The sequence below is a fragment of the Hippopotamus amphibius genome, chromosome 12 (genome assembly GCF_030028045.1).
Source record: "Hippopotamus amphibius kiboko isolate mHipAmp2 chromosome 12, mHipAmp2.hap2, whole genome shotgun sequence".
NCBI classification, from domain to species: Eukaryota; Metazoa; Chordata; class Mammalia; order Artiodactyla; family Hippopotamidae; genus Hippopotamus; species Hippopotamus amphibius.
In genome coordinates, this window is record NC_080197.1 from 54,377,695 (window position 1) to 54,398,066 (window position 20,372).

At 40.5% G+C, this 20,372-nt stretch overlaps 2 protein-coding genes across 21 annotated transcripts in view; both read left to right on the forward strand.

The window, feature by feature from the left end:
* The window catches only part of CAPRIN2 (caprin family member 2), a 40,205-nt gene extending 31,432 nt beyond the window's left edge, over window positions 1–8,773 (forward strand). For 7 of the 19 annotated variants that reach the window (XM_057700888.1, XM_057700896.1, XM_057700889.1 and 4 more), the window contains 5 exons: window positions 1,929–2,097; window positions 3,492–3,674; window positions 4,405–4,505; window positions 6,662–6,725; window positions 7,855–8,552. In XM_057700888.1, the coding sequence (XP_057556871.1) occupies window positions 1,929–2,097; window positions 3,492–3,674; window positions 4,405–4,505; window positions 6,662–6,725; window positions 7,855–8,423 (1,086 nt within the window). In that variant the 3' untranslated portion in view covers window positions 8,424–8,552. Of the gene's footprint in view, window positions 1–1,928; window positions 2,098–3,491; window positions 3,675–4,404; window positions 4,506–6,661; window positions 6,726–7,778 lie in introns of all 19 variants that reach the window. The other 12 variants (XM_057700906.1, XM_057700898.1, XM_057700902.1 and 9 more) reach the window with 8 other exon arrangements.
* Window positions 8,774–19,116: 10,343 nt separating this feature from the next.
* Window positions 19,117–20,372, forward strand: part of IPO8 (importin 8) — a 73,749-nt gene continuing 72,493 nt past the window's right edge. The window contains exon 1 of one of the 2 annotated variants that reach the window (XM_057700909.1): window positions 19,117–19,423. In XM_057700909.1, the coding sequence (XP_057556892.1) occupies window positions 19,410–19,423 (14 nt within the window). In that variant the 5' untranslated portion in view covers window positions 19,117–19,409. The remainder of the gene's footprint in view (window positions 19,424–20,372) is intronic. The other variant, XM_057700908.1, reaches the window with a different exon arrangement.

Below are 20,372 nucleotides of genomic sequence, written 5' to 3' on the forward strand. Positions count from 1 at the left end.
GTTTAAAACTTTTTAAGGTAATATTATAACTGGGTTTGTATGTTTATTCTCTAAATGCAGAATAAGTATAAAACTTTTCTTTAGAAAAAGGCAAAAAGTCTGCTGCTAAGTACCTTTCCCGATGGTGCCCATGCTTTTGAGTGGTGGTGGTGGGATAGGGCCAGTGGGGTGGTGGTGGAAAGCAGGCACAGTGCAGGGAGACCGCTGGTTGAGTTCAGACAGCTGCATTCACTAATCTTTTACTTCCTGCTTGGCGACCTAGAAAAGCTTAGTGTCCTTGCTTTCCCTCCAGCCCTGTCAATTCATCCTACACAGTAGTGCCACATTGGTTTTACTAACTTTTTCTTATTCCTAATTAAAAGCAACTATTGGTCCCTTATAGAAGGAAATTGAAAGTCCTTTGCCTGACACTCAGTAACTTTTGAAGTCTGGTGTAACTTGCCAGACTAGTCCTCTGGGCTTGCCCTGTGCATTCTTGTCACAGTACCTTTCTTGCTCATGTCAGTCTGTCTTCTCTGCCTATTTGGATTCTGTCCAGTCTAAATTGGTTCTTATTTGTTTGTTTATTCATTTATTCAACAAACAGGTAGTTATGAAGCCAGGCACTGTTCTTAGGGGTTGTAACAATGGAGAATAGACAGGTCTTTGTGCTTAAGAAGCTTACACTCTATTATGGAGGCGGGAGGGCTAGAGAGAAAAATATTCATATGTATTATATCAAATGCTATGTGTTGTGAGGAAAAATGGAGCAGGATAAGGGGCTAGAGAGTAACAGAAGGGCTATATTATGGATGATGGCCAGAGTCTGGACAGATCATCGCCTGCCACATGGTGGAAATTCAGTAAATGGCAGATTTTTTCATTCATCTTCAGTTTCTGAAAAAGTACCCTCTTTCCCAATAGCTTTCATTCTCAGTAAGCATTATTATAATAACGTAATAGCAGGAGAGTTAATTTTTTTACCGGTTTAACTTCTGTCAGAAATCAAATAGAAATTTGTTTTTTTTAACTACTGTAAAATATGCATAAAGTTTACTGTTTTAACCATTTTAAAATGTGTAATTCAGTGGCATTAAGTATGTCCACGGTGTTGCACAGCCATCACCACTGTTTCCCGAACTTTTTCATCATCCCCCCCTCCTTCTTCATAGCCCCGGTAACCTCTGTTCTACCTTGTCTCTGTGAATTTAGCTATTCTTAGGTACCTCATATGAGTGGAGTCACGACATTTGTCCTTTTGTATCTGGCTTATTTTGGTTAGCAGAGCATTTTCCAGGTTCATCCGTGCTGTAGCATGGATCAGAGTTTCGTTCTTTATGGTGAAATAAGATTCCACTGTATGCATGGACCACATTCTGCTTATCCATTCATCTGCTGTTGAACACTTGGGTTGTTTCCATCTTTTGGCTGTTACGAATAATGCCATGAACGTTGGTGTACAAATATCTATTCAGATCTCTGCTTTCAGTTCTTTTGGGTATATGCCTAGAAGTGGAATTGCTGGATCATATGGTAATTCTGCATTTAGCTTTTTGAAGAACCACCATACTCTTTTCTACAGTGGCTGCATCATTTTACATTCCCATCAGCAATGCATGAGGGTTGCAATTTTATCACACCCTCAGCAACACTTAGATTTTCTGGGTTTTTTTTGTATGTTTATTTTGCTTTTGTTTTTTTTTTCAGTAACAGCCATCCTAATGGGTATGAAGTGGTATCTCGTGGTTTTCATTCATATTTGTCTGATGACCAGTGATGGGCATCTTTTCATGTGCTTATTGGCCATTTATCTTCTCTGAGGAAATGTCTGATCAAGTCCTTTGCCCATCAAATAGGATTTTTTGAATGTTGCACAGTTTTGCAGAGTGTCACCCTTAATTGTTTTCTATGAGACTTCACGAATGACTCAGTGTACCCTGTCTTTTAAGGTATTTAATGTTAATGCACCTCTGCCTCCACGTAAAGAGCAAGAAATAAAAGAATCCCCTTATTCACCTGGCTACAATCAAAGTTTTACTACAGCAAGTACACAAACACCACCCCAGTGCCAACTGCCAGCTATACACGTAGAACAAACTGTCCTTTCTCAAGAGACTGGTAAGATCTTTGCATATCATATTTTGAAGACTTAGATGAGAGCTAATTAAATAGAAGGCAAGTCTGTAGTGACACTTGAGAAGTTCTTTCCTGACTAGTAAGCACTATCTTTTCACATGTTCCAGTGTTGAGAAACACTTAATGTGTTTTCATCTCTTCAGTTAAGGTCATCTATTACTTTTAACTTCTGTAGAGGTAGAACTTAGATGGTTGATTTAACCTTGAAGTAGGCTTTTATTTTAAATCCGATTGCTTTGATTAGCATCAGCAGTGATAGAGGTGCATAAGGTACTATCCAGCTGCTTTTATGAAGATTTTGAAACCATTCTGTTAACTGTGTGTTAGCACAGACAAACGGCTATCTGGCCTTTTCTTTTTTCTTCCCTCTTGTAATAAAGCCTTGATTAATGTGAAGATATAACTTAGTATGTTTATTCCACTGTTTGCTTAGAGATGGGAGACCCTTTTGATTGTTCATGCTATTCTAATAGCATGTACATGAAAGAGTAGGCAACTTTGTAGTTATTTCCCAATTTAAGAAGCACTTGTAGATTTTTAGTGTTGGTATTTCAGACCCCTATTGGGTTTTCTAAAACTTAAGCAGAGCAAACAAATTGAGCATTCTGTGTACTTGGTTAATCACAAGAGGTAGTAAATGTAAATCCCTGGACCTAGCCACAAATGACCTCATTGTGTTCTCACCTGTACTGTGAAAACAGGATATTTTTTGTCATATGCCTTTTCAATTACAGTATTAATAAAAGTTCTTTTTCTCTTACTCCTTGATCTGGAATATTTAGCTCATTTTTTCCCTTTAATCATGGTAAAATATGCATAATATAAAATTCATCATTTTAAACAATTTTAAGTATACAGGTTTTATGGCATTAAGTATGTCCAGGTTGTTTTGCAGCCATCACCACCATTCATCTCTAGGAATTTTTTATCTTCCCCATTTAACACTAACTCCCCATTTCCCTTTTCCTCCAATCCCTGGCAACCAGCATTCTACTCTCTATGGATTTCACTGCTCTAGATACTTAACTTATATAAGTGGAATTATATAATATTTGTCCTTTTGTAACACCATAATGTCTTCAGGGGTCATCCATGTTGTAGAATGTGTCACAATTTTCTTCCTCTCTAAGGTTGAATAATATTTTATTACTTAAATATATATATATATATAGAGAGAGAGAGAGAGAGAGAGAGAGAGAGACAGAGGGACAGAGAGATCTGTATATATATACACATACATATCTATAGCACCTGTTTTTTTTTTTAAAAAGGGAGAAAGTTGTATTAAAGGTTTTGATATACATTGACTTCTAAATATAAAGAATATTAAATTTTTTTACCATTTAACTCTTGGACTCTAAAACTGTTTCCTTAAGCAGCAAGTTATCCTGATGGAACTATTCAAGTAAGCAATGGTAGCCTTGCCTTTTACCCAGCACAGACGAATGTATTTCCCAGACCCTCTCAGCCATTTGTCAATAGCCGGGGATCTGTTAGAGGATGTACTCGTGGTGGGAGATTACTAACCAATTCGTATCGGTCCCCTGGTGGTTATAAAGGTATGCTCTGAATAAACTTTAATTATACTGAATTCTTTTGTCTATATATTTACTTGACTGAAACTGTTTTTACTTTACCTTGTTCCTTTTTGTGGTTTCCATTTATAATGTAGCAGAGAATTCCCTATTTCTGCAAAATACAGTATTTTTAATATATCTATTGTCTATAACAGAGGAACTTTTTGTATGAGAAACAGATTGATCCTGTGACTTACTGAAGTGAGAAGTTGACCATTTTGTTTTTTCTGGGGATGAAGTTTGTTTGTTGTATTTGAGTAATTTCTTCTTTTTGTTAATTTGACTTGGCTGGCTCAAAACATGTCATAGTTAAGGCAGTGCCCATTTCCTAGGTGTTTCATTTCATACCACAGATGAAAGCTTTGAGACTATAATAGTGATACTCTTTTAAGTTAGGTATGGTTCCAAGTAGTCTAGTCACTGCTTGGTATTAGCAGAAGTACTCTAGACCAAGGCCTTAACCACTATCCTTTCCCGATCCCACCTACCTCCAGCAATAGTAAATTTCTACAGTTGGCTTATTTGAAGCCTGTGACATTTTATAAATATGTTTTTTATTGTGGAAACAATATTATAGAGTTTGCTTAAAGAAGGCAGAAATCTAATGATGGCTTTGTAGGATCAGTTTAACTTTTTAAGTGGCATAGAACAAACCATTTAAAAGTTTAGTGTAATTTTGCCCATAATTTTATGTAAGTTGTTTATTTCTTAGGTTTTGATACTTACAGAGGACCTCCTTCCATTTCCAATGGAAATTATAGCCAGCTGCAGTTCCAAGCTAGAGAGTACCCTGGAACACCGTATTCCCAAAGGGTAAGTAAGGATAATTGTCATAACTGAGCTGTAGTACAGCTCATGTGAAGCTGGTGGTGAAACTATAGGAAAGCCGTAATTTGTTTCGTAAAGGCACTCTTGTAACTATGGAGAGTTGAGTTGGAAGCTTTTCTAATAACCCAACTAGGATACGTGGCAACTGCCCATTACGTGTTAACTTCGGAGGTGTTCAGGCCTGTAATAACTTTGCATTAACTCATTTACTCCACCACTCTGTAAGAGAAACTGGAGTTTAGAAACAAGTCACTTGTCTAAGGTCACTCAGCAAATAAATGGTAGAGCTAAGATTAGATGCAAGCTTCTTAACTCCAGAGCCAGTGGTCTTTACTATATTGCCTTCAGTTTAACTTTTGTAGATGTCAGGTATAGGAAAGTGCTTTTTTATAAGTTTAATTGTTTATTCTTGATTTGAATAGTTCAGCAGATTTTCTTTACTGTATGTGATAAAAGACTGATAGCAGGATGTTAGACTTTGCACTTTGACAACCCTTGGGAACTCCCTGTCACTGGTCATATATGGATATGAATTTATACTACATTAACATTTTCAGTTTTGAAGTTTTACAAGCCTTTAAGTATGTATGTGGTATTTTACTGAGTTCTGTTATTAATATACAAGGCACCTGTACTCAAAGAGCTTACAGTTACGTGAGGTAGATAGATGTCTATGCAGAGGCAGTATTGAAGAACACACCTTGGAGAATGCACCAAGTCACCTGAATGACTTGGATTTGACCCCAGTCTCACCACTTTCCTCATTGTGTGACCTTGAGCATGTTATGTAGACTTTCTGAGCCCTGGTTCCTTATCTGTTAGGTGAAGACTCATCTGTTTGAGTTACTGATCTTACTCTGAAGTGTTGAGGATTACTCTATGAGAGATTCTGAGGATTAAATGAAGTAATATACATACATAAGTGCTTTGCACCAGAATGCCAGGCATATATCAAGGATGCAGATATTAACTGTTATTACTTGGTTGTCAGGTACTGTGTGTGAAAGGAATACTTTACTTCATACCATTTTTGTGTGCTGCTTTACATTTCTTCCTGAGGAAAATAAGATGTTAATGATAGTAGTGCTGTTGGGAAGAGGATTAGGAGTTTGGGGTAGGAAAATTAATTATTATTATTATTATTTTTTTAAATTTATTTATTTAATTTATTTATTGGCTGCGTTGGGTCTTCGTTGCTGCACATGGGCTTTCTCTAGTTGCTGCAAGCAGGGGCTACTCATCTTTGTGGTGCGCGGGCTCCTCATTGTAGTGGCTTCTCTTGTTGTGGGAGCACGGGCCCTAGGCGCCTGGGCTTCAGTAGTTGTGGCACATGGGCTCGATAGTTGTGAGCACAGGCTCAATAGTTGTGGCACACAGACTTAGTGGCTCTGTGGCATGTGGAATCTTCCCAGGACAGGGCTCGAACCCATGTCCCCTGCATTGGCAGGTGGATTCTTAACCACTGCGCCACCTAGGAAGTCCATTAATTATTATTTTTTACTGTGTACTTTCTTATCCTGTTTAAATTTTTTATTACATGTATTGATAGCAATCTGATTACACCATTAATTCTTTTCATGATGTGTACGGGGGCTGACTGTCACCATCCTCGGGAGTCAGTTTGAAATATTGCCTTTTGAACATTTTTTCTTAAAGATTCCAGGCAGTAATATGTTCATACATTATAGCTCTTACCAGTTTCCCTGTCAAAACAAAACCAAACCCTAACATAGTCTGTAATTGTCTTCACAGTTTGGTTTATAAATAGAGCAAGACTGAAATAGTCTGTTTTTGCTTTATTATCGCCTTTTATAGTGAGATGAGGCACAGACGACCAGGCCATATTTCTGAACTTTCCTCATTACCTAACATTGTGTCTTTTACGTAGTGTTCTGTTAAGTGCTTTATTGTTTTGCAAGTTATAGACATATCTGATTTGTCAGGTTAATTAACAGGTGAAGCAAGTATTGCTGCTGTGGCCCTTGCTTTGTTTTTCTTGGTGTCATCTGAGCCCCTTTGGTTGCTGAAGAAGACTAGATCAAGGGCTGAGAGGACTTAGTCTTACAGATTTATCTGCCAGTAATAACTGATTACTGTTTTGTATTTTTGGTGCTAAGGTAAATATTATGTGTTCATTTTAGGATAATTTCCAGCAGTGTTACAAGCGAGGAGGGACATCTGGTGGTCCTCGGGCAAACTCGAGAGGTAAGAATCATCAACTGAGGAGTTTACCCAAAACATAGCTCTAGATCTTTCTTTATCCTCTGTCAACTTCTCCCCAAAGTATATTGTTTTTGGCATTTATCTTTTGAGGTTTTCAGTCTGCTTAAATGTTGTACTGAAGACCTGAGGGAGATATTAGGCTACTAGAAAGGCTGTGGAAATCATTTGTCAACTTAAGTGTGTGTATATGTTTTAAATTGCTTGACACCAGAGCGTAATTTAACCTTAGATACATACTCACTGTGCTGGCCTGACATAGTTGCAGGTGATGCTTCAGGAATGTGGTTTTGGAATAATGGGTCCTTATAGATACTTTAGTGCCCCTTAGCACATTGAAGGACAGGAATAAGCAATGGTTCAGACACAGTGACTTAAACAAAAGCAGGATACTTTTAATGCTTCTTAAAATGTGAAGGGACTATTAAAAGATTCAGTGTAACTGAGAAAATCAAGAATTACCAATTAACTTTGTCACAAGAAAAGAGAGGCTTTTCCTTTTAAGAAAGTAGCCACTGTCCACATTCTTTGCCTTCTTTCTGAGCAGTGTTTTTGTAGAATACTGAAAACATTAAAATGTTATGATATCACGTTGACTTAGAAATAAAGCATTTATTATGGGGCTTAGTACCGTAACAGAATGTGTTTGAATGTCTAGTGGCTAGTAGCTCCAAAAGTTGCTTCTTTTATGTAATCTCAGTTTTCTTGAGTCCTTCTCCGTTAGATACTTGGAGTAGATTTAAGGAATTAAGGACTCAGTGAGAATTATGGGAGAAAGGTAAAGAATTAAAGAGTGTTCAAACCTGGGTTTTAGACTTTGCTAACCATAACTAGTATTAAGTTATCCAACCTTTGTGGGCCTCATTTTCTTAATGTTAAAAAAATGACACTACTGGACAAAATCACCTAGGTCCTTTCTGGCTTTAGATTCATAGTATAAAAGCCTATTGTCAGAGAAATCTAGAAAAGTATACTGTAGGTATACTTTATTGCTTTTAAAAAAATTTACTTATTAAATGTATTTTATCTGTGTTTCAGTAGCCGACTAATGTTAAATATTGTGTTCAAAGCTAACTGCTTCATTATGAGAAACTCACTGTTGCTAATAAAACAGCAGGGTGGAGTGATTCTTCTCAGGTGAGCAGCCCAGAAAGAGACAACGAAACCTTTACCAGTGGTGACTCTGGACAAGGAGACTCCCGTAGCATGACCCCTGTGGATGTACCCGTGACAAACCCAGCAGCCACCATACTGCCAGTACACGTGTACCCCCTGCCTCAGCAGATGCGTGTTGCCTTCTCCGCAGCCAGAACCTCGAATCTCGCCCCTGGAACTTTAGACCAACCTATTGTGTTTGATCTTCTCCTGAACAACCTGGGAGAAACGTTTGATCTTCAGCTTGGTAGATTTAATTGCCCGGTGAATGGCACTTACGTTTTCATTTTCCACATGCTAAAGCTGGCAGTGAACGTGCCGCTGTACGTCAACCTCATGAAGAACGAAGAGGTCCTGGTGTCTGCCTATGCCAACGATGGTGCTCCGGACCACGAGACCGCCAGCAACCACGCGGTTCTTCAGCTCTTCCAGGGAGACCAGATATGGCTGCGCCTGCACAGAGGGGCGATTTATGGGAGCAGCTGGAAGTACTCCACATTTTCAGGCTATCTTCTTTACCAGGATTGAAAGTCAGCACGGGATTGACGATGAAAGGATACGGTGTTCTAACTAGTGGGGGTAAAGGAGAAGTAGTCCTTGCCCTTGTGACCGATTGGTTTAGGAAAATGTTTTCATTCCTAGAGGAAGGAGGAGGTCCTTACTCTTTTGTTTTCCTCCCCATGGTGAAAAATTTCAAGCTGAATGACAATTAGCACTAATCTGGCACTTTATAAATTGTGATGTAGCCTCGCTAGCCAAGCTGTGAATGTATATTGTTTGCACTTAATCCTTAACTGTATTAGCGTTCAGCTTACTAAACTAACTGCCTCACGTCCAGGCAAGTTATAATGCCTTGTTGTGCCTCAATAAAAAAGTTACCTGCACCTTCAGTGTTCTTATTTGATTAAACATTTAGTTAAGAGGTAAAATGTTTAATTTTCAGTGTTCATCATTGATGACTCTGGAATGGGAATTTATTCATGGGTTCACACTATTATTTAAAATGTTTTAATATATATGAGTTTTACATATAACAGCTCCTTTTATAGTTACTTTTCTCTGTTATTATACACATCATTCATGAAAAGATTTCATCTGTTTTTACTGGCCAAATCACACATTCTCCTTGAAGCTATTTTGCAGTAGGTTGTGTTATCCTTTAGTTAGCTATCTTCAGGTATCTACTATGTGAATAATAATACAAGGTACAGTAGAAGATACACAGGTAATACTACCATCAGTAAGGCTTATGCTTTCTGGTGGATTCTTAATTTGAGTAGGTAAAATATTTAGTCATAGAAAAGAATAGTCTGTGGTCAGGCAGTGCCAGCTTTGAGGGCCGATTTTGCCACTTAGTAACTGATGTTGGACAAGATGTTATACCTCTAAGATTTTTTTGAAGACCACTTCCCGAAATGTAAAATGGGCATGATGGATCAGCCTCATACGGCAGTTGTGAAGTTCAACTAAGAATTTATCTAAAAGACCTAACAGTGTCTGGAACATAAGCATTTAACAAGCATTAGGCGCTGTAATTGTGTTTTTCTCATTCTGAACACTTCAGGGTTCTGTATGTGTACATACTGTTTTGTATACAGTGTAGCAGACGATGCCAGAGTTTAGTACCCATTCTAGACATACATCCTCACATGTCTCAGTTTGTTTGTATGTTTCTCACTAATAGGAACTCAATGTTTCTCAATTACTTTAAGGAATAATTAAAAAAAAACACATTGATTGCATACTCTAGAGTTTATTAAGGGTTGGAGAAAGGGCATTCTTACCCGGCAACCAAGCAAGTTACTTGCTGCGGCAGAAAGCTCTTGTTTTGATCCTCCCTTCACCCTGTGTTGTTAAATAATCTCAGGAAGGTGGTGTGAGAGCATTAAGTTCCTACGGTTAATATTTTTCAGCTGGGTGTGGGTTCCGCAGTTAAATCCTGAAGCCATGTGTAACTCTGTGGTGTTAAATGTTAGTGCAGTGCTCTTATGATAGAGGACGTAATGTGATTCACTATTTAACAGAACTTTTTCAACTCTGGTAGGTACTTTGTGAGTGAGGGATGTTAGTATTCTAGTTAAATAAATTAGTTACGACTGGACGTGGCTTTTATGTCCAGAACACAAACTGAAAAGTATACAGGAAAACAGAAATATGATTAAATGAGGGGGAAACTTGATGTTAAAGACAGTTGTTTAGAGGTTCACTGATGCCTTTCTGTCTTTTTTAGCCACTGTTTTCTGCTGCATTAGAGTCTTCAGCTTAGTCTTTTATCCTAAACACGATCGACGTTTGTTTAAAAAATTGTGAATGACAATTTTTTTACGTTTATTTATTTATTTATTGGCTGTGTTGAGTCTTCGTTGCTGCACACGAGCTTTGTCTAGTTGGGGCGAGTGGGGACTGCTCTTCGTCGCGGTGTGTGGGCTCCTCATTGCCATGTCTTCTCTTGTTGTGGAGCATGGGCTCTAGGCACATGGGCTTCAGTAGTTGTGGCACATGGACTCAGTAGTTGTGGCTCAGGGCCTGTAAAGCACAGGCTTAATAGTTGTGGCACAAGGGCTTAGTTGCTCTGCGGCATGTGGGATCTTCCTGGAGCAGGGGTCGAACCCATGTCCTCTGCATTGGCAGGCGGATTCTTAGCCACTGTGCCACCTGGGAAGTCCCTCTTTATATTTTTTTAAGATAAGTGTCCAACAAGAAGAGATTCATTAACAAGGGTATCCACTCATGATAATAGTCATGTTTTAGGAGAGTATTTTAAATGAAATAGTATTTTTCTAAGTGTAAAGATGATGAACTAGAAAATTAACTTTTCTTAGACTTAAGGAATGAATGGACAAGATCTTTCATTCTGAAGCAATATAACTTTTGAAGACAGTTCTTCTGGAAGCTTTTAGTAAAAGTCCAGATGTCTTTACAGAAAGATGTATGTATGCAGATTTTAGATACCTTTGCAAGAGATGCAGTGGGGAGCCATAGATATGGAAAGCACATTTAGGGACTTTGTATAAGGAACTTATATTTTACTGAGTGGATCTCGTAGGTATGAGTGAAGTGGAAGGGCATCCCATAAAACCACTATGTATCTCTGAGTATACAGATTCGTAGTTGTCTTACTGGAGGTGAAGATAGGGGAGATAAAGTAAGTTTTTCTATAGTGTGTCAGTTTTATCCATTTTATCTGCTGAGAGCAAATCTCTTGAGTTATTTCTCTGATTTCTATCACACTTTTGTTTTTTCTGTTCTGTATCTGGAAATAGTACTATTCAGAAGCTAAACCTCCTTGGACCAGTTATTTAATCTTCTCATCTTCTCTCTTGTTTCTAAGTTTCACTTTCTGGAAGATTTCCTTGATTTTGTCTTCTGATCTGTTTACAGAGTTTTAACATTTCTGCTACATTTAAAATTTATAAGTACATGTCTGTTATCTTGAATGTTCCTTACAGGTGTATTCAATTCTTGTTTTGTGATTGTATTGTCTAATTCTAAGGATAGTTGGGTTTTTTTTTGTTTGTTTGTTTCCTTCCCTCTGTGGTCTCTTTCCTACACTTTCTGTTTGTCCTCATCTCTTATCTGTTTGTTATATTTGCTTAGAATCTTGTGATTATTGGTTGACTGTTCACCTTTAAGAATGGCACTAAAAATGATTGGAAGCTGGCTTGTTGACTTTGTGGTTCGTAGTAGTGTGATTTTTGTGGGGAGAACACTAGTGTGGAAGTAGCGAGCAAGGAGCTTTCTAAGTGGGACACAAAACGCAGAAGCCATAAAAGATGGATAAATGTGACACATAGAATTTATTCCCCTGAGACTTCTGTTGGGGGGAAATAATGTCAAAAGACAAATGACCGCCTGCAGTGGGAGGAAATCAAGAAAAAGACAGCCAAAAAAAGGGGCAACAGAAGTGAAGAGGCAGTTCATATGTACTTACAAAAAAAAAAGATCAATAAGCATGTGTAAAGTTTGAAGGTTCACATTTTGGCAAGCATGTGGGAAAATGGGCACTCATACTGTAGATGGTAATAAAATTGGCACTCTTTGGAGACAGTACAAGGGTGAGTCACAAATTATCTGCACTCTGGCTGTAGAATTTATTTTAATGAACTTTTAGAAAAGACAAATACATCGTTTTTTGACATAATCTCCTTGCTTTTCAGTACACTTTGTCCATCTGTCAACAAGCTTCCGTATTCCCTCATTAAAAACTGTTTTAGGCTGAGCTGCGAGCCACGAATGCACTGCTGTCTTCACTTCAGAAGTGAATCTTTGTCCTCGTAGGACTGCTTTCAGGGGATCAAACAGGTGAAAGCAAGATCAGGACTATAGGGGGGATGCTTTAACACCTCAAAATGAAGCTTTTGCAGAGCATTGACAGTGTGGGCAGAAGTGTGTGGACATGCATTGCCATGCAGGATCACAACGCCCTTGGATAGCAGTCCTCTGCATTTAATCCAAAGTTTAGGCTTCAGCTTGTCAATAAGCATCTCACTGTAACAAGCACTGTTGACTGTTGAACCTTTTTCCTGATGATGTTCCAATACTGGCCCTTGAGAATCCCAGAAAACTAAGCATCGATTTTCCAGCTGATGGTTGACTTTTAACCTTTTTCTTGGTCGGCAATTGAGGATGTTTCCATTCCATACTCTGCCACTTACTCTCAGGTTGTAATGATGAATCCATGTCTCCCCACCAGTAATGATTCTCTTTGAGACACTTTCACCTTTCTTAGAGTATCGGTCCAAATTTTGTTTGCAGATATCCAAATGCTTCTGTTCATGCTCTTCGGTGAGTTGTTTCAGTACCCATCTCGCACAAACTTTTTGAAACCTAAGTCTGTCGTGCATTACTTCATTTTGAGGTGTTAAAGCATCCTCCCTATAAGTCCTGATCTTGCTCCATTGGACTTTCGTCTGTTTGGTCCCCTGAAAGCAGCCCTACAAGGACGAAGATTCACTTTTTTTTTTTAAATTTATTTATTGGCTGTGTTGGGTGTTCGTTGCTGCGTGCTGGCTTTCTCTAGTTGCGGAGAGCAGGGGCTACTCTTCGTTGTGGTGTGCAGGCTTCTCAGTGTGGTGGCTTCTCCTGTTGTGCAGCATGGGCTCAGTAGTTGTGGCTCGGGCGCTGGAGCACAAGCTCAGTAGTTGTGGCACACGGGACTAGTTGCTCCGCGGCACGTGGGATCTTCCTGGACCAGGGCTCGAACCCGTGTCCCCTGCATTGGCAGGTGGATTCTTAAGCACTGCACCACCAGGGAAGCCCTGAAGATTCACTTCTGTTGAAGTGAAGACAGCAGTGTATTCGTGGCTTGCAGCTCAGCCTAAAACATTTTTAATGAGGGAATACGAAAGCTTGTTGACAGATGGACAAAGTGTACTGAACAGCAAGGAGGTTATGTTGAAAAACGATGTATTTGTCTTTTCTAAAAGGTAATTAAGATAAATTCTACAGCCAGAGTGCAGATAATTTTTGACTCACCCTTGTCTATGCTTTCTGACCCAGAAATTCCACTGCTAGGAATTTACAAATAGTTTTGGAATTATGCCAAGATACATGCATAGAGATATTTTGTATAGCATTAATTATAACAGCAAAAACTGGAGAAACAATTTGGATGCCCATCAGTAGGAAACTGGTTAAGTCAGAAGCGAAGACTATAGAGCAGTGTGTGCAATATCATTTGTGTAAAAATTTCCAAAAGCATGTATATGTGATTACATAAATTTTTTTTCCTGTTAGTATGTACAAAACGATAGTGTTGGCTTTAAGGAAAAGAGGTTGTAGTAGGTATATTTCATTCTGCATATTACTGTAGAACTTTAAATGTACATGTCCCTTTTTTGTTAAAAATTTTAACGATAAAATGGTGGATTGCTATGGTCCTTATCCTGCCTTGTCTTTCTTTGGATAGAGCTTGAGGGTCTACTTTAATTATCATCAAGCCCGGGATAACACGCAGAAGAGTTTTACCATAAAAACCTTTCACCTTTTCAGTAATCTTTGTATTTCACTTCATAATTTACAGAGTGCTCTCATTTGTGTAATCTTATTTGATCTTCACAGTGGTCCTTGTGAGGCAGATACTTTTTAGGGGATAAGAAAATTGGGACTCTTGGAGACGGACTTTCTGAGGCCACTGGCAGAAGTGTCCAAGCCGGGCTTTGAGCCAAGTACAAGAGCGGCCCTCCTACTGTACTTGTTGCTCTTCTTTAGTTCCCAGGTGTGGCTGCCTTCCCCGTATTTTCCAGTGCTGTTTTGCACACAGATGTTTTCGATGTACCGCTCAGCTTTACCACACCGAATGTGTAAGCTGGACCCAGTGAAGGCTTCATAAGTTATCATTTTCATATATCCTGAATTTGAACAGGATGACTCCTTTTCCAGTGTGGAATATGGAAAGCCCGAGGAAATGAAGAAACAGCATTTTGAGGAAAAGACTGATCTGAAAGTACACGTTTCATCTCCAGTCTTGGTACCACTCTCTTCAGCTTCTACGCCTCCCCACCGCTGTTACCATTTTAGTTTCTTAGAGATGGAAGTTTCTGGCTCCTGGTCAGAAACTTCCTAACCCCATATTTAGCTTATATATCCTGATTTTTTGTTCTAAAAAAAAGTCTTCTTTAACGGAGAGGTCTGTCACATTCTTTTAGAAAAGTCTACTCAGAGCTTTTGTTTATATGCGACAGGTTAAAGGAGATTAACATACCACTGACTTTATTATGTTAACAAATACTGAAGATCTTACCTGGAAGAGAAGTTCCTATGTGCTCTTTCCTGTATCTGAGGTGCTATGGTGGAGAGCTCTGCCAACATAGACCCTTTTGAAATAGAGGCATTTAATAAAAAAATTTACTGTATTCACTTACAGATCATTTAACTGCATTAACAGATATATTATTAAACTTACAGATAGATTTTTGTGGATTGGGTTTTTACAATTTATTTATTTATTGGCTGCATTGGGTCTTCGTTGCTGCACATGGGCTTTCTCTAGTTGCAGAGAGCGGGGGCTACTCTTCATTGTGGTGCGCGGGCTTCTCATTGTGGTGGCTTCTCTTGTTGCAGAGCACGGGCTCTAGGCATGCGGGCTTCAGTAGTTGTGGCACATGGGCTCAGTAGTTGTGGCTCACGGGCTCTAGAGCACAGGTTCAATAGTTGTGGTGCACGGGCTTAGTTGCTCCGCGGCATGTGGGCTCTTCCTGGCCCAGGGAGCGAACTTGTGTCCCCTGCATTGACAGGCAGATTCTCAACCACTGAGCCACCAGGGAAGTCCCTGTGTATTGGATGTTAACTCCCATTTTGTCTTTACCGCGTGGACTAGACTCAAGTCTGCTAACAGAGACCAGCAGATGAGCTGCTGCCACCAGGTGGGGAAGACAGCTGTGTGATATTCCATTCAGTTGACTGAAATGTTTAATCTCAAAAAAGGCCACAGTGGCAGTGCTTGGAGTGAAAATTGCTTTCTGTAATTTGAGCTGTAATCATGCCAGTTATCCTCTATGCTATATTTCTAGGATAATGTCATCTACTTCTGTGGTGTCAACTAACCTATATATACAGATGACTCACAGTTTTCTAACTCCATCTCTTTACTCCTTCCTCTAACCCCTGCCATAGCTTCCTCCTTCTCACCCAGGTCTTCTGTGAGAGCCAGGTGTCAATTTCTGATTGTCACTGGAAATCTCCACTTGCATAACCCATAAGAACTTCTAGTTCAACGTGTCCAAAGACACACTCACCTTTCCTCCAAGATATAATACTCCTTCCGTTTTCCCATAGGTAATCAAAGCTTGATACTCTAGAATCATTTTTGACTTCCCTTTGTTACTTTGTGTATCTAGTCAGTCACAAATTTCTGTTGCTTCAACCTGTGAAGTGTCTCATATCTGTCCTACCTTTATTCCTACTGTGCATATCCTGTTTCAGACCCTTTGTCTCTCTCACATTCATTCATTTATTCATTCATCCAATACTTATTAATTGCTTATTATGTGTCAGGCATAGTGTGAAACTATGTCTCCCTATGTCTCATTTATCAAAGGTTGAATAATAGAAGACAATGATAATAGTTAATATTGGCCACATATGATGGGCAATGTACTTGTCTCAGTCTTAACAGTTGCTTTTGGAAGCAGATGAGGAAACAGGCACAGAGAGGTGAGGCATGTGCAAACCATGATACAACAAGACAATACAGCTTGCTCAAATTCTACCTTAAACAAGGTGAATGTGTTCATAAATACAGACATCTTCTCATATTGTGCATCATAGTAAAAAAAAGGGGACTCATGAACAACACGCCATTTATAAGTTAAAGATACAGTTTAGGGAAAGCTACTTTAAAACGCAAAGAAATCTGAGAGCAGAATCATAGATGCTTGTTTGTTTTTTTTTCTGTTGTCTCAGACACCACTAATTTGACATGTTGTTTTTTAGTAACTTTGTCTTCAGTGAGTCTTCTCAAAGCATACAAAGTTTTCATGGGAACATCATCTCTGAAGTTATATATTTTGTAAGTTAAAATTTTTATTTTGAGATAACTGTAGATTCTCATGTAGTTGTAAGAAATAATACATATGGATCCTGTGTACCTTTTATCCAGTTTCCTTCAGTGGTAACATCTTGCAAAACTATGGTACAAGATCACCACCAGGATATTGAGATTGATTCAGTCAAGACAGATTATTTCCATCCACAGAAGAATCCCTCATGTCACCCTTTTATAGCAACACCCACTTCCCTCTTGTGCCCATCCCCACTTTAAACCCTCATAAGCACCTATCTGTTCTTATAATTTGTTATTTTAAGAATGTTATATTTTAAAAAGTATATAAATGGTATCAGATAGTGTGTAAACTTTTGGGACTGGCTTTTTTTCACTTGGTATAGTTCCCACCCAGGGTTCATCCAGATGGCTGCTGCATGCGTTGTTCCTTTCCACTGCTCAGTGGTAGTCCATGGTATCCGTGTGCGGGTTTGTTTAACCACTGTTTTCCAGAGAGGCTGCACCATTTTAAACTCCTGCCAACAATACATGAGTTATCCAGTTTCTCTGCATCCTCACTAGCATTTGGTTATGGTATACAAAGATACACACACACACACACACAGTCAGATAACCAGAGAGAGGTTTTAAGATGAGAACTAAAACTGTCTCTTGCATATGCCAAATGCACATACCTTAGATACCAAAACTAAAGGATTAGTGTTCATTTTTTCTTGGCAGTTTCAGTGGGGGAAATAAAGGCAGAAGCCTAGGAATTGCTGATTGAAGCATGAATGGGAAGGAAGGAAGTAGAGACAAGCAATGAAGACCATTCTTTGGAAAAGAATGAACAGTAGTTACAGAGCATTACTGGAAAAGATTTTTTAATGGGGAAATACTTTTAGGCTGAGGCTGAATCAGTGGAGAGAAAGAAGCTGAAAATATAGGAAAGAGTTTTACAAATTGTCAACCCTAAGTGTGTAATAAGACCCCAAATTTATTTTAATGAAAAATATATAGAATAGAGATTTATGGAGCAAGGTCCCAGAGGAAATGTGAGAAGATTGTGTTCAGGGTGGAGGCAAGGAGGTAAAGAGGGGAAAACAGAGATTAATTTGTGTTTGAGTGATTTGAGCCTAGCGGCTTTGTTCACCTTTGCAGGGCTCTGTGGAAACAGGTAGGGAATTTGAGAAGAGTCTTGAGGGTCTGAACAGTTGCTGAGGTGCTGAAGGGGGTGTTGAACAAAGGAAAGGAAAGGGATTGTTGAGCCTAAGAAAAGAACAAACATTTGTAGTGGTGTCAGTTTGCACAGTGGGTCCAGCTTAGACTTGAGAAGTTTAGCTGGGAGTTTATTAGCTGAGAAGGGTGTGTAGTCAGGAATGGATAGACTAAGGAAGGACTGAAAAGCGACTGAGTTGGAAAACAGGTATAGAGTTATTGAGGGAGACAGAGATGGAAGAGAAGGTCCACAAGTGGAAAGAGGATATTGGAGTTAAGATTTCAGAGGTCAAGGATTTTTAGATTCATAAGGTCCAAGAGAGTGGGATAAGGAAATAGTGTGAAGATGAAAGGCACTATGTTTCATAAAACCTTGGAGTGCTAAGGAGTTTGTATTTTATCTCGAAATTGATGCGAAATCATCAAGGAAGGGACATGACAATATTAACCCTTAAGAAACATTAAAGGTTCCATAACTCTGATGGAAATGTAGAGAATGGGCAAAACTGGAAGCAACCAGGCATATAGCTAGGTGCTGTTGCACCCAGCCGAAAGCCGTGGTCCTCATTTACAGCCCCTGTAGTGGGGAGAGCTTTAAGGGAGCTAAGTTTTCCACCACAAAATTTCTCAGTTAACGGAACCAATCTGTCTTAATTATCTGCCCCGGGAAAGATCATACTCCTTCAGATGTATTTTGCCCACAGTCATCTTCTTTACAAATGTAATTAAACTTTTTCTGGGTTAACCTCAGAAACAACTAGCTCCTTAATATTTTTATGCCACTGAAATTTTGGGACCAGATATGGCCACAGTAGGTGGAGACAGTATAACCTTTCTTGCATTTTACTACTTTTCTGAGAAGATCTGGAAATTTCTCAGAAACCCTCAGCCATATAGTTGATCTGGAACAGTTTTACTTTGTAAGTATATATTTTTTCTGTTTACATTTGTCTCTTCTATCACATTGTATAAGTTCCTTCATAGCACCCTGCACTGAATTCATTTTGTTATAATGTGGTACCTAAGTATCTTAGGACTCTGGCTCAAAAATACATGTTTAAAAAACGTTCAGTGAATTGAGTGAGTGAATGAATGCGTGAATGAATGATGGCTCTCACAGACAGAGGGAGCTTGTGCTCCTGTGGGCTAGATGGTCTCAAGGTCCCACCAAGTCTGCACTGAACAGGCACGGTTGCAATGCCCAAAGAGTTCTCAGACTACCAAAAAGTGCCACTCCATCCATACATGCTTAATTTGAAAGCAGCTGTAAAGGGACATCTAGCTAGCCTGTTTCTCGATCCGGGAAGAGGCGGGAGGCTCTTTTCCCTGCGGCAGCACCACGGCCGCCTGCCGGAGTTAGTGAGCCGGGTCTCCCTCCGGGGAAGAACCCGAGACCGCTTTCCGTACAGCAGCATGGCGGCCGCCAGCGGGAGCGGCCATAGCTACACGCCCGGGGGAAGAGGCTGCCGTAAAGGAGGCGCCGCTTCCTCTTCTTACTTCTCCCGCCTCCCACCGGCTGTCGTAAAAGGGTGAATGGAGAGCGAGTTGTTGGGGGTAGGAAGGGAGGACAGGGGGCGCGGAGTCAGAGTGGCGCAGCAAGTGGCTGCAGGTGGCGACGGTGGCGGGGGGTGGGGAGTGAGGTAGTGCCGGGGTCGCGGGGGAGGCGGCTGAGCGGGTCGAAAGGAAAACTAAAGCTGCAGTCTGGCCTATCGGTCTGGGGGCCGCGGAGCCCCCGCTCGGGGAGATGGACCTCAACCGGATCATCCAGGCGCTGAAGGGCACCATCGACCCGAAGCTGCGGATCGCCGCGGAGAATGAGCTCAACCAGGTGAGCGGCGGGCCTGCGGCGCCCCCCACCCCTCGCCGGCTCGCCGGGCGCTCCCCCCTCGGCGCCGGGGCTCCACCCCCGCCCGGGCTCGGACCCCGGACCCCGGACCCGGACCCCGACGCCTCCCCCGGCCGGTTCCGCCCCGTCCCCGCTCCGGGCGACGCTGGCGCCGCGCTCCCCGCGTCTTTCCTCGGCGGCTCACGCACCTGTTGGCCACCTTTGCATCTTTTCACGTCGTTTTCCTTGCCCGGGGCAGTTTGTTCAGCCCGCTGGGTCCGCAAAAATACGCTTTAGCAAGCTTGGCTGGTGTTTTCGGGATGTGATTTCTTGTCCTTAAGAACGCCGACTTGCTGAGAAAATTCACTTAAAATTCAAATCTGAGTTCAGCTTTTCTGCAGACCCAGCCCTTTTTAGGTGTTGCTGTGGGAAACCCTGCCCATCGCCTGCTTCTGTGGGGTTGGTAGGACCGTTGAGGCACTGATTGGCAGAGTTTTGTGGGAGCGCTGGGGAAGTGCTGTCGGGAGAGTGCTCTGGGAAGAACAGGCAGTTTTCATGGTGGTGCTGCTTTGCGAAAGACAACGCCGAGTAGTAAGTGTTTGTAGGGATTTCTTAGAAACGGTACAGTGTGTGAGACTTTCTTTTATCCCCCATGGTCTATCCTTACTAACTGGCCTTGACCTTGTTCCGGCGGTACCAGGCGTTTCCAAATCAATGAACCCAAACTCTAGCTTATGTTTTACTCCTCACCTGTAAGAATGAATCATAGACCTCCCACTGAAAGGTCCACCCCCAGGATAGAGCGACAGCTGTTTGAGGTTGCAGGAATCCTTAAAATGTAAAGGAATATACTTAAATTAGTGATTCTCAAGGTGTCGTCCAGGACCAGCAACATCAACACTGAGAACTTGTTGGAAATGCACACTGTGGGGCTTCACTCTAGACTTAAAGA